The sequence below is a fragment of the Mauremys reevesii genome, linkage group 3 (assembly GCF_016161935.1).
Source record: "Mauremys reevesii isolate NIE-2019 linkage group 3, ASM1616193v1, whole genome shotgun sequence".
Lineage (NCBI taxonomy): Eukaryota > Metazoa > Chordata > Testudines > Geoemydidae > Mauremys > Mauremys reevesii.
This window is the reverse complement of record NC_052625.1, coordinates 94791342-94805288: the sequence shown is the minus strand read 5'-3', so window position 1 is coordinate 94805288 and position 13947 is coordinate 94791342. Positions and strand designations below refer to the sequence as shown.

Below are 13947 nucleotides of genomic sequence, written 5' to 3'. Positions count from 1 at the left end.
GTTAGTAAATAGAAGGAAACTGGGGAATAATGTCACAGCTTTTTATTCCACTGATAGAGCACAGCCAATTAACTAAAGAATTGTTTATTCGTCACGTAACTCTTTGGCCCAGCACCTCTACTAATGGTATAATATCCTATAACGTTTTGCCTAAAGTCACATTTTATAAGTGATCTATTTACTAACAGGATATTTTTGTGAATTGATTAGCATGAGACATAGTGCCCTTTCGAGCATGAATTTATTAATGATCAGCATAGTTTACAATGTTTTTTATCAAACTAGAAAGTTCAAATAAAGGACAAGCACAGTTATATAAACAAAACATCTAGCAAACTGCTAGTTTCTTTTTCCATTTCAGAGCTAATTTGTAACCCACACCACTTAGTGGCAAATACACTTGACAGAGGATCGACATTATTGGTAAAATCACATTGACCTTCAGGGCAGTCCCTACCCCATGGGTGTTTTAGGTATCTGGCTAATTTCCTTACAGCACCTGATGTATTTTTTTAAGTGGTAAATTTCACTGGCACCATAGAATTCTACTAGAAGGTATGTCTCAGGGGAGATTTGGTCTTCATAAAACCATATTCTCTCAAACCATGAACTGCCATTTACAACTACACTCTGCTTCTTTAAAAAAATAAATAAATAAATCCCGTTATCTGAACGCACTTGGCATTTTTTCCATGATGTTGGAAGTGTTTTAAAAGGTACACGAGGAATTCTGTTTACGTTCCTGTGCAGTATTTAGTCCAATTAAAGCTGAGCACCAATAGTATCTCAAATTTTCATTCATCAGCTCAAACGATAATCACTGCAGAGCATTTTTGCATGTTGCAGTTGTTGAGCTCTGAGTAAAGGTGTGATCGTGTGAGATCTAAAGGCACTTACCTTGCTCAGAAAAGCCTTTTCCTTGGGGAAGTTGATGGTGGCAATCCACAATGCCTGCCTTCAGGAGGAGTAAAACCAGAGCTAAGAATTTAAGTTTGGGCTCACAAAACTCAGCAGCAGGCAGCAGCAACTTATGGGTCTTTGCGCAGGATTTTTTCTATAGCAGGGGTTCTCAAACTGGAGGTTGGGACCCCTCAGGGGGTCGTGGGGTTATTACATGAGGGGTCGCGAGCTGTCAGCTGCCACCCCAAACCCTGCTTTTCCTCCAGCGTTTATAATGGTGTTACATATATAAAAATGTGTTTTTAATTTATAAGGGGAGGATTGCACTCAGAGGCTTGCTATGTGAAAGGAGTCACCAGTGCAAAAGTTTGAGAACCATTGTTCTATAGTAAGTTCTGGAACTGTTTTCATAAAAGGGCATTTATTTAACAAGGTTAGGAAGGTGACCAATTATACATGTACTAGGGACTGCATGTTTCGTAAGATGAATGGTTTGGTCATCGCTCTTAGTAGGAGTGAAAACATAAGTGAACACTACATCAAATTACTGTAGCTAGTATTTGAATAATAGATTTCTAGAGAGGTGTCTGTTCAATAAGTAGCTTTATTACAGTGGTCTGTTTCTCAAGGTATTTTTTTTTAACTTTTAGTTATTTAAGTATTCTTATTTATTTTTGTTGCACCCAAGTAATGGCATTTTTTGGTGTGTCTGTTGCAAACAGGGTATCTATCAAATGATTATTCAGATCACAGCAGGAAATTGTTTGTTTTACCAAAGGTTCACTACAGCTTGGAAATAACCAAAATATTAACAATTTGATTCCCTTTCTGAGGTTTCTAACAAATAATCTGGGACTGCACCTTTATCTGCAGGAGAAGCAGAGGCTGCAACCCTGGACCCCTCAGGGGAAATAGATTTTAAGAAAGTTGTGACACTACATAAACAACAGAAAAGCATGCAAACCCCCTGCCTGAAATCTGCTGCTCCTTAAATTGCATATGTTAATGACTGACTGCATCAGAATAAGCAGAGAGGGAAGGAGGAGAGAGGCAATTTTTTAAATAAGGTTATAGGATAAAAATACAGTAGGGATTCAGGGAAAGTGATATACACTTCATTATTATGTATAGACTGAGAGGTGCCATCTTTTTCTAAATCAGGATGTCAGTCTAGATGTCTGTCTATCTGAATAATGCCATCTGAAATTTTGCATGATATGTTAAAGGCTTGGACCCTGCATCATTGCAATGATTTTCTGTTTTGCCTTTGACTTCAGTACAAATTGGATCAGGTCCTTAATTTTCAGAGATGTTGAGCAAAACTCCTGTTTGTTCAGCAGGAACTGCAGATGCTGAGAATGCAGGCCTAATCGTCTTACATAAAAGTTCACTGGACGCAAACTTTTGTACATTTCAAATACTGACGTGCTGTATTGTCACAAAGGGGTGTTAGATATTTAATTAACACACAGAATGCTACTTGATCAGCAAATATCTCAGCATTTTTTAAAAATAAAGTTAGTATTAAAACTTCTCATATTTTAATTAGAAAAACTTTCCCTTGTCAACATTATTTTACACTCTTCATAAGAAGAGAAAACCAATGTTTTTACTAATGGCATTAGAGTTCTGATTAAAATTTCTGAAACTTGGAACTTCAGAGTTAACCTTAGCTCAGTTCAATGTGTCTGGCTATTATACGAAATACTTATCATTGTGTTTCATCCTCTATTTACGGGTATGCTGCTCCATCCTAAAGGTAAATCTGAACATGCTTAGTCTGCAGATCAGGCCTCGAGCGCTTATGAGATTTGCTTCTCTTTAATCTACTTTGCTTTTTTACTAGTAATATTTTAATTAAAAAGCATATTCTCAAACTGAAATAATCCTAAACAAAACAATGCTTCCAGATAGCACCTTTTCAATTCATACTGTGGTATTTGGAGGATACTTTAGAGTTGTATTTGTTTGCCTGAGCACAGTGCACTTAATCACACCTCACTGTACTTTTAAAAAGAAACTACAGATTCCTTACCTGCTCTTCTGTATTGATCTAGAGAAATCTTATCCCTTATGCACTGTAAGGACTTCAGAGATGTTTTGGCCCTACATAGTGTCAGAAGATGATATCCTGGTATTCATTAAGAATTGTTATAAAGTATCGTATCAGTGGATAAAATAGATTGTGAATGGGCTAAATATCTGCTTATAAAATCTTTGTATTAGGCCTCTCTGTAACCATTGAGGTGAATCAAGTTGATCCAAAGTATCATGGAGCCATGTATTAGAGAAAGTTATGGTGCTTGCACAACTGATGGTTTTCAGACATGATTGAGATTTTTTTTAGCAGGACCAGCAAAGGTCTGTTTCACTTCATGAACAATGCCCCTGGAAAGGTAATTACATTATCATAAACTAAGCTACTTCTTTTAGTTAGTGAACAGACAATTCTATTTTGTTGTTGTCCTCAAACTTTAAAAAAAAAAAAAAAGATGTCCAAGATACAAAATCCTGAAACTGGTCCATTATAACTGACCATCTGAAATAACTAGAGCTATAGCAATACAAGAGTTCTGCTATATATGTTTTCATTTTATTTTGTCTCTTACCTCATCTCCAGTGCCACTTATTATCAGTAACCTCAGTATATCTGCAGCAAAAAGCTCAGTATGGTAGTTTCCAGTGACAACCAGCTTACTTTCAATAATTCCCAAACTCCAGACGTTTTTTCAGATTTTCAGCCAAATGAATGATTTAGTAGAATCTATATACTGTCTATATATGTACATTGCCTGGGGAGTTTATAGATAATTTTTTCCAGTGAAATGTGGTTCCTTAAAAGGTTCTGCCTTGACAGTCACCTGTCCCTTAAGAAACTACAACATGCAGATTTCTATGCTTGAAAATGGCTTTGAGTGGAAAGCATTTTCCATTCATGGGGTGGGTGAAAGAAGATCCAAAGCACTTTAAATAGAAAAATCATGAAAACTGGGTCTACCCCTGTCTAGCGTTTAAAGCAAGTGGAAATCTTATGGGCTTCTCCTAGGGTTTTCTTCTCTCACAAGAGCTGATACTAGAGAAGGCGTTAGGCCTACTGTTCATTTCTTGGAATCCCACTGCTTTTCTTCTGTTGACCAGCTGTGTTGCTAATCCAGTCTCATTCCTGGAAAATAATAAGCTACTCGTACATCAGGCAACTAACCAGCTAAGGATCAAGTTTAAAGTGTGTCACTTTCTCTCTCTGTTGATATGGTAGTAGTGTCATTCTGTTTCTTCATTATGATAAATCAACATGCTTCACCTTCAGATAATAAATTCAAAGAATTAATTACCTCCACATAGATGCAGGCATTCTTTCTAAGAGTACATGACTATGAAACCAAAGCAAACATACATCAGTAACAGACACTGTACTTATCATGCTCTGTGTCTCATACTGTATACCAAGTGACGGGCTAGTCTACATTTTATATATGTATTTATATATAAAAAATTCGTTTAGGTTTCACACTCATGTATTGTGTGTGTGTGAGAGAGAGAACCTCCCAACGAAATGTTGTTAAAGAATTTTTTAAGCCTACTCAAAAACATTCCTGTTAATCACTTTTTTCCAAACAAATGCCAGCTAACTGGCAGAGTAGGCATTGGAGTACACGTGGTGCTTAAATGAGAAATGGTAAAATAAACAACACAAAGAAGGTAACACTAATTAACCTCACAGAACACTGGTTTTCATTCAATATCATACACTATCAAGTCACAGTGTGTCAGAGGGCAGCCATGAAATTGTGCTGGAGCTTAACCAGTTCTGATTAATGTCATGTGCTCTTTCTCCAATTAATTTTGCATAGATTTTTACTCTGCAGGGAATGGCACAGCTTCAGCCTGCCATGTGCATAAATGCCAAATAGGAAAGAAAATACAAAAGGTTAATCATAGCTCCTTAGTAAGGGGATTCTTTGTTCAGTTAAAAAGGATGTTCTCAGAGTATTTTTTTTCTCTAATACATTTTACTTCAGTGTTTTTGAGAATCAGACATGACTCATAACCAAGTAACAGTATAAGCGTCACTGCTAATGTCTGCTTGGGCCCAAACTCACGGGAGAATCTGGCAGTATTAAGCCCTGGCATGTTATATCTTTGCCCAGAACAAATCGCTCTAAAGGGTTGTCAAGGTTCCTCCCCCACTCTGAACTTTAGGGTACAGATGTGGGGACCTGCATGGACACTTCTAAGCTTAATTACTAGCTTAGATCTGGTAACACTGCCATCATCCAGAAATTTCAGTGTCTGGATCACTTTCTGTCCCCCCAAAACCTTCCCCTCCCTGGGCAGCCTTGAGAGGCTTTTTCACCAAGTTCCTGGTGAACACCGATCCAACCCCTTGGATCTTAACACAAGGCGAATTTAACCATCCCCCCTCCCTTCTCCCACCAATTCCTGGTGAGTCCAGATCCAATCTCCTTGGATCTTAACACAAGGAAAAAAATCAATCAGGTTCTTAAAAAGAAAGCTTTTAATTAAAGAAAGAAAGGTAAAAATTATCTCTGTAAAATCAGGATGGAAAATACTTTACAGGGTAATCAGATTCATATAGCCCCGAGGAACCCCCTCTAGCCTTAGGTTCAAAGTTACAGCAAACAGAGGTAAAATCCTCTCCACCAAAAGGAACATTTACAAGTTGAGAAAACAAAAATAAGTCTAACACGCCTTGCCTGGCTATTACAAGTTTGAAACATGAGAGACTGATTCAGAAAGATTTGGAGAGCCTGGATTGATGTCTGGTCCCTCTTAGTCCCAAGAGTGAACAACCCCCAAACAAAGAGCACAAACAAGACTTCCCTCCACCAAGATTTGAAAGTATCTTGTCCCCTTATTGGTCCTCTGGTCAGGTGTCAGCCAGGTTTACTGAGCTTCTTAACCCTTTACAGGTAAAAGAGACATTAACCCTTAACTATCTGTTTATGACAGGGTCGATTAAGATATTCCCTATTTACATAGAACACTGTAGCCAAAATATAGGGAAAATTGTATTCTCATTTCTTAAAGCAAAATGCATAGAACCAGAGTGTGAGCAACCACAGAGGTGAGAGAGGAATTTCTGCCCCATTGCATGACTCCTCAGTGACTTTGCATAACAGCAGCCTCTGGGGTGTCCTCCACATCCCTATGGGGTGGTGGGGAGAGTAGGGGAAAAGAAGCAGGATCGTGACCCAGCACCCTTTACATCAGCTTGTACAGGTAGACCTGGTGTGGTGGTAGAAGTGTTGTACACAGCCACATTGGAAAACCTGTTAAAATGGTCAAATTAAACATGACACAATTAGGACTATCTCAATTCTATCCTGGAATCCCAGTATGCAAATTTATAGGCCCTAAATTAACACTCATTACCTTGTCTCACTTGACCTTTGAAATCTAAAATAGTTGTTTTTTAGATATCATAGAATATCGGGGTGGAAAGGAGGGGGATCCGATAAATGGGAAGGGAAAGGGAGTGACAGAGACTGAGCAGTGGAGAAGAGGGATAGCTGTGGAATGAAACTAAGGTGAAGAGACTGTAAAGGGAGGATTGTTTCATAGAATTTCAGGGTTGGAAGGGACCTCTGCTAGTCTAACCCCCTGCTTAAAGCAGGGCTAATCCTCAGACAGATTTTTGCCCCAATCCCTAAAGGGCCCCCCTCAAGGATTGAACTCACAACCCTGGATTTAGCAGACCAATGCTCAAACCATTGAGCTATCCCTCCATCCTCAGCCCAGTTTAATCTTCACTGTGCATTGCCAAAGGGCTGCCTGTAAATGCCTAAGCTATGCCAAAGGCTAGACAGACTCATCTTTGGCCATAGGATCAATGCAGCCACCTTCTCTCTGCCCTTTCCCCAGATCCTGCACTGAGCATAGCTCAGCTAGACTTGGGCATCTGCTCCCCATTCAGTTATCTGAATTGTTGTTTGCGTAATACGGCTTGGATTCAGATTAATAACAACACCCTGTGAAGTTGATACAAAGTATCGTTACTATTTAATGAGCGCCAACAGTCTGCTTAGCATTGTACAAACATAAGGAAGAACTAGCACATTCCAGGAACCCAAAGACTAAGGCAGAGATTATCAAAGTCGTCTGGGTAAAGCTGGTGGCTGTTTGGTATCCGAATCCCCTAGGTGGCTTTGAAGAGCTCAGCCTACATCAATGACAGGTCAGATACTATACATACCATGCTCTGCATCTTGTGTACCAAGTGATGTATTTGTCTAGATGTGACAAAGGTGGTGATGAGGAATCGGCATAGGAAGGCTTTAGAGAAAAGGAGTGTTTCAAGGAGGGATTTGAATGTAGCGTGGGAGGTCACTGAGTGTGTGAGGAGTAGTCGGCTGGGCCAAGCATAAGATGCAGCAGGGAAAAAGGAGCAAAGATGAGAGTTGAAGGAGGTTGTGAACTGCATATTAAGAGTGGGTTGGAAAAACACAGGTAGCAGGATAAAATGAAAAGCAGGAATTTTATGCACAGGCATTGGTTTGTTGTTATAGAGTTGCTCATAAATGCTGGGCTGCTGGTCCAGACAGAACACAGTGGACCTTTCATGGGAATGGGACACATCCACCCTAATTGAATTGGCCTCGTTAGCACTGACCCCCCACTTGGTAAGGCAACTCCCATCTTTTCATGTGCTGTATATTTATACCTGCTTACTGTATTTTCTACTCATGCACCTGATGAAGTGGGTTATATCCCATGAAAGCTTATGCCCAAATAAATTTGTTAGTCTTTAAGGTGCCACAAGGACTCCTCATTGTTTTTACTGCAGAAACTGTTCTGCAAAGGGCTGCATCCTGTACTGCTTTGCATCTAGTGTGGCTCTTTGCAGCTGTGCAAAGTGTGCAGTGCAATGTGGGTGTCATTGGGTAGCATTTCATACTTCCTGTCTGGTGTAAATGGCTGCAACCAGGAATGAAGAATCTGCCCCCAGGGAGTGCACAGCCCCATGTGCATCATGGAGCCAAGTTCTGCAGCACCCCACTTCACAGGGGATGACAGTGGGCAGTAAGTCTGCAGACTGTAAGGGCGTACAGGCTGGAAGCCCCAGCTAAGGCAGGGGGCATGTACTTTGACATTTGAGGACTCGACTTGCTTTAATGAAAGCTGCCCTGACATTTTAATAAAAGAAATGCATGAGATACAACAAGAATTTAGTCAGGAAGAGGGTGGGAAAGCTCAGTTCTCAAAGCTCATGGTCCTTCTGCAAAATGCCTCCAAATAATGCTGCAACATCCCACGGCCCTTTCAGGGACTTACAGAAGATGACGCATTCAACATTAGTGTTCAAATGCATCTTTATATAATATGTATATAATTTATTACACATTTTTCTTACAGAGTAATACTGTGCTTTGCTTATAGCCTTCAATAGGCTATCTAGTAACCTTGATCAGTGGTTGCACTCCCAGGGATGTCAATCACAGCTGCCCACACACACCTTGAGCTGTATTTCGCCTGAAGTCTAAGTCATTATGACACAAATGTCAAACTTTCTGACATCAGAAACAAAGGAGACAAAACTCAAGTGTTTTGGAAATTCATCTTCTTTAAAGGTTCTTAAAATTAATCCATGATTTGCTAAGTGCAAGGAATAGTTTTTTTTCAAAAACTGCTATTTTTAATGCCACAGAGTTGTGTGTGATTTTTGACAAATTTCAGCAAGACAAAGCTGGAATCTCAACAGATGCCATTCAGTGTACTGTATATTGTCAAATCCTATTTCGTTCTGTAAATATGGACCTTAACTAGATTCCACAGTCCTGAGAGCTGTCATTATACAGGGATTGTGTAGTAAATGCTTGCATGCATTAGTGATGCAAGGTACTGTACGCATTGTGTGAGAATAATAGCCATTTAAAGCCAGGGACTGGAAAGTCCTACATTGATATGGCGTGCATTGCAATTGTTTTGACATTTAAAAAAATTATATCCACTTATCTGGATGTTAGGAATGCATATTTATTTTGTTCAATAATTATAATTGATTGGGATTTTATGGTGTAATTTATGATGTAATTATATGATGCATGTTGCCTAATTGTTATAGGAAGTGTGGCAAAGAACTGTGGCTACTTCCCTAAAGATTAGAACTACTGTTTATTTGTCCATTGAATGACACCATAACATGGCAAGCCTTTGTAGTTTCTGTTTCAGGTTTTAGCCTGACATTATTGCTTAGGACACCCAGCTCTATATTCTGGACTAAAGTCTGTGCTGTGCTGAGTTTGGACTCAGAATAGCTGAGAGGGGAAGGGAGTGGAAAGGAGCCATCTTTCTGCATCCCTAATTTTGGGCCTGCTGAAATGACCTTTGACGTAATTTAGAGCAGCCTAAGGGCTGCTGTATATTGCACTGACTTCTTTGCTGAATCAGTGCCTTAGTTTGGAAGCATTTGTATACAGACACATATGTGTACAGCAGATTTCATTTATGGTTTGGTCTCCTAAATAGAATGTAAGATATGGCATAACATTTTGTGACAATCCAGTATTAGTATTAGACACTCCAGGTACAGTATTAGTAGTACAAGTATTTGAAAACATGATCACTGGGGGGGGAGGGGGAGAACCGTTGAGTGTGATACAATACCTGCGAGTAATAAGGTAGAATTGGACAATAGAAAATATAGGCTGATTATCATGAAAAATTGTCTAAGAATGAGGACTGTGGAATAGGCTTCCTAAGGCAGTAGTCATATGCCACATATGCTGAAGGTAATCAGATACCTCAGTGCTGCTCATGGTATAAAGTTGTAGTCAGACATATTGTTGGAAATCCTATTGCTTGTGTAATTTAAAACTCTGCTAGACTAAGCACTCTGGGGTATACTAGGAAACAATCTTGCACTGTCAGCAAGCATTCTCCTGTTTTCTGCCATCTTTTTCTTCTAGGATTCACTACCCTTTTTGTTTCATCTCCACCTTTCATCCTACCTGAAAAACTGTTTTTATCTCCTTTTTTACTATGGTTACAATTTTCAAACACGCCTAAGTGATTTAGGTTCCTAACTTCCCATTTTCAAAAGTGACTTTGACACTAAGAAGCTCAAGTCTTATTGAAAGTCAATAATCTGAAGCAGATAATAAATAAAAACTACATTTTGCTAGTAAAAAGAAAGGTAAAGAACATTTTATTTTCTGTTACTTCCTAGCTCTCTGGAGTGAATGTGGCAAAAAAGAGGAGAAATAGATCATACAGAAACTAACTTCAGACAATACTTAGTATCAAAATAGATGTTGCAAATTGAGCATGATCTTGCACACTTCAAACATCCATGGAAATCAATACAAAAAATGCTGGATCAGGTCACTAGAAAATTGCAAATTTTACTGTTTTGATCTGTGAAGCAATATTTCTTGTAAAGGACCACGTTATGCCATTGATTGTTTTCTTTTATGCTGTATTATACCTTTAAAGCAATAGGGAGTTATGCTTAAAAAAAATCAATGGCATGATATGGCCCAGTGAATTTAGAATAGGAGCAAACATGAATCTGTGAATTTCCTTTCCTTATAGGAAGTTCTAAAAAGGCTGCACTTACATTTTGTGTCATATGTTTTCAAATGTGTCTACTTCTTTTAATCCAACAGAGCTCTGAACAAATCACTACATTGTGTCAGAATTTTCCTGAAGTCCAGGCAAACGGCATGGAAGGACAAAAGGACAGCCAAGATCTACCCCTGAGACCACTGGGACGAGCCCTGTCTGATGCAGATAGGTTGAGAAAGGTCATCCAAGAACTTATGGACACTGAGAAATCATATGTCAAGGTAATAGCTAAATAGGAGGGTTTTTTTTCTATATTCTTCCCATCGAGATCTACAGTGGTTTGCATACTATACTTGTACATTTTCAGGCTTATAGGTGTATAAGCTGACCACTAAAAGGGCCTGAGCTTACTCACATGAGCATTCACATCACCTTCAATGGACTTACCCTTTGTGAGTAAAGGCTGCAGGACTGGGCCCTAAGATTTCAGATCCCCAGGTAATTTGAGATGTATTCCTATATACAGGGGAGTGTAAATTCATGGGCAGAGGGCATCTGCAATATCTGAGGATTCAGATCGTCCTGTCAGGTCATCCAGTGGATTTTTCATTACTTCTCAAGAATTTAAGCTTTCATATATTTTTAAAGATTGGCTCTTCTGGTTACGAAGCATGTCTTTTACCATGGAAACTAATGCATTGGTCAATGCATGATTATTTTTTTAGTCAGCAGCCAGGGAGACTAAAACACATAATGCGCAATTTCAGATGTTTCTAGTAGTATTAATTTGTTTAATTAGTAAATAAGGCCATACTTTTTTTGAATGCATGGCCCTTCTTTGACTAGACCCAAGCTAATTAATTCTGGATTCCAAAAGCAGTAACTTCAATTGAAAGTCTTGTGTGAAGCTTGGATTTGTTGACCTTCATCAAGGAAGAAGCCTGTTCACAATCCGCAGTACTGCCAACCTAACACAAGCTCAAAATATATGCTATTAAGTGCAGGTATTTTCTGGAATCAACATGCATGTGGAAGTCTGGGAGGGAACGTTCCCAATGTATTTACATTAAAAATCTCAATTATCTCCATCTATTCTTCCTCGAGCAAACTAGGTATATCTACATAAAATGGATCCCTGAAGAAGTCCAACTGCTCTTTTTTGTATAGGGACCACTTTAATCAATGCTCAGGCTTTGCCCATAGATTGTAAGGCTGGAAGGTCATCCAGAGAGGCCATCGAGTCCAGTCCCCTGCCCTCATGGCAGGACCAAATCCTGTCTAGTATTTGGATGCATCCACTTATGTGCAGGCATTTGGTAATCAAATAGTTTAATCTTGATCCCCCAAAAAGCAAATAGCTTAAGGATGACAATTCAGATGCTTTTTATCTTGTGGTTTAATATGGAAGTCATTGAGGTGTGGTGTAATAGCTGTCAAACATCCCAGATCAGGCAAGTCATAACATTTTGGTGCAGGGCTCTCAAGACGACACACATTCTGCCCTCTGTAAGAAATTCTGCCACTTCTTTTCTCAGGGTCACAAAGCCCTGCCACATTGACCCACAAGGCAGCCACGCACTTTGATGTGACATAGTAAGTCTTCCAAAGTAGCTTCAAGTCTGTGAAGAAATGACTGGAAAAGCCCTTAATCATGTTGCCCTGAAAATATAACAAAGCACTTTAATGTGTAATAAGATTTAAAAACTCAACAATCAAAATGATGTGTAAATACTAGTATTTAACGGACCTGCTGCTGTCCACCCAACCTGTATGCTTATGAACCTTGATGATGATCATGTATTTCAGTATTTGTGTTCTTCATAAAACCATCTTCTGTAATATTTTTATACCTCTCTGCCCTAAAACAACATTTCTTTGTTACACTGTGCAGTTTGGGATTATAAAACTGATTAAGCTTCAGTGTTAGGTTCAGATTAGTTTGTGTCTAAACTAAAAACAGTTTTTAGTGTTGCAAAAAAGTGAATTGTTTCTCATTTTTCTTCTTGAACATGATTTTTATACACAGCTCTCAAATGCAGCACAGTTTTGAATTGTTATATAAAGCTGAACAAATTCTTTGTTTCTTGCAGGATTTGAGCTGCCTCTTTGAGTTATACTTGGAACCCCTTCAAAATGAGACCTTCCTTACCCAAGATGAGGTGAGGCAATGGTTAAAAAAGATGTTTTCTTCATTCTTTTTTATTGTCTGTAGAATCACTTGACACTTGGGCTTTTCCATTGCCAAGAACATGACAGAGAAAGCAAACAACAAACATAACAACAGAACATATACTATTGTGTTTTTCTATTTAGCACATTAGTTACATCTTTTGTAATGGTAATTGTTCTCCTGACTAAAACATTTCTAAAAAATACTTTGGTATTTTTTAGCCACTTTTTCTTAGTGCTGGCAATGACTCCACAATTAAGAAAACAAAAAATCATTGACCTGTGGCATCCTTTTGTTTATAGCTTCTCTTTAGTGGATTGTGTCCTCATGGCATCCAGTAAAGTTGGACACTTCATGTCTGTCATGTCTGATTTTCACACAGATGGAGTCATTGTTTGGCAGTCTGCCAGAAATGTTGAATTTCCAGAAGGTGTTTTTGGAGACCCTGGAAGATGGAATTTCTTCCTCCTCAGATTTTAACACACTGGAAACCCCATCCCAGTTTCGGGTAAACATGTGGTCTTTTAACTCATTGTAATGTGTCTGGAAGTTTGTGCAGAGTTCTGGTATTTAGGTTTATTCTCTCTCTCCTCTTTCTCTCCATGTAGCTGTTTTTATGTTTAAAAAGCTTTGCTTTTTATTGCAAAAACATATTTGAGCACTGCCTGAATGCAGAAATGAAAAATAAAGGCTAACTTTGCATTTTAGTTCTTCTCTTTTCCATGGTGCACAATGTGCCATTGGAAACAAGTAGTGATTTAGATGTTCAGTGTTCTATAAACGCACAATGCTTAAAGGTGCTGTGTTCTCTTATAGCAAGGTCATTATTACTTGGCCAAATTCTGCCCTGCATTATGTCCCATGCAATCATTGAAGTGATAGTGCCTAATTCACCTGCTACATGATACAAATAACCCCAATTGTAGTCAATGGGAGTACTCTCACATCCAGGGTGCATGGAGTGTAAGTGAAGGCAGAATCTGGCCCACTGTATGGTTCTTCACATGCCTTACTAGCACCTCTCACTCACCACCCACAAGAGGTGGGCTCCTATCCCATGACTGCTGTGTTAAGGAACTAGGGGACAGTTCTGCCGTGTCTCCCAGATATGCATTGACTTCTACTAAAGAAACTTTGGGTAAAAAGACAATTTTTTAAAATTTGTTGCTAACTTTTTTTGGTTTGTCCCCTTCCCACCTCTTTTAACGGCTCCTACTTTTTTACTCTGTCATTCTGTGGATTGTTTTCTAATAAGATCTCTCTCCTGCCCTGGTAGCCCCCAGGACTCTCAGTCCTTCCCAATCTTATCTTCATCCAAAAAAGGAAAGACAAAGGCACCCAGGAATTACCAA

The 13947-nt window shown here is 38.9% G+C and overlaps 1 protein-coding gene across 13 annotated transcripts in view; it reads left to right on the top strand.

The window, feature by feature from the left end:
- TIAM2 (TIAM Rac1 associated GEF 2) overlaps positions 1 to 13947 on the top strand; it is a 260221-nt gene that overhangs the window by 226485 nt on the left and 19789 nt on the right. For all 13 annotated transcript variants that reach the window (XM_039528198.1, XM_039528204.1, XM_039528196.1 and 10 more), the window contains 3 exons: positions 10527 to 10706; positions 12516 to 12584; positions 12978 to 13103. In XM_039528198.1, coding sequence (XP_039384132.1) covers positions 10527 to 10706; positions 12516 to 12584; positions 12978 to 13103 — 375 coding nt within the window. The remainder of the gene's footprint in view (positions 1 to 10526; positions 10707 to 12515; positions 12585 to 12977; positions 13104 to 13947) is intronic.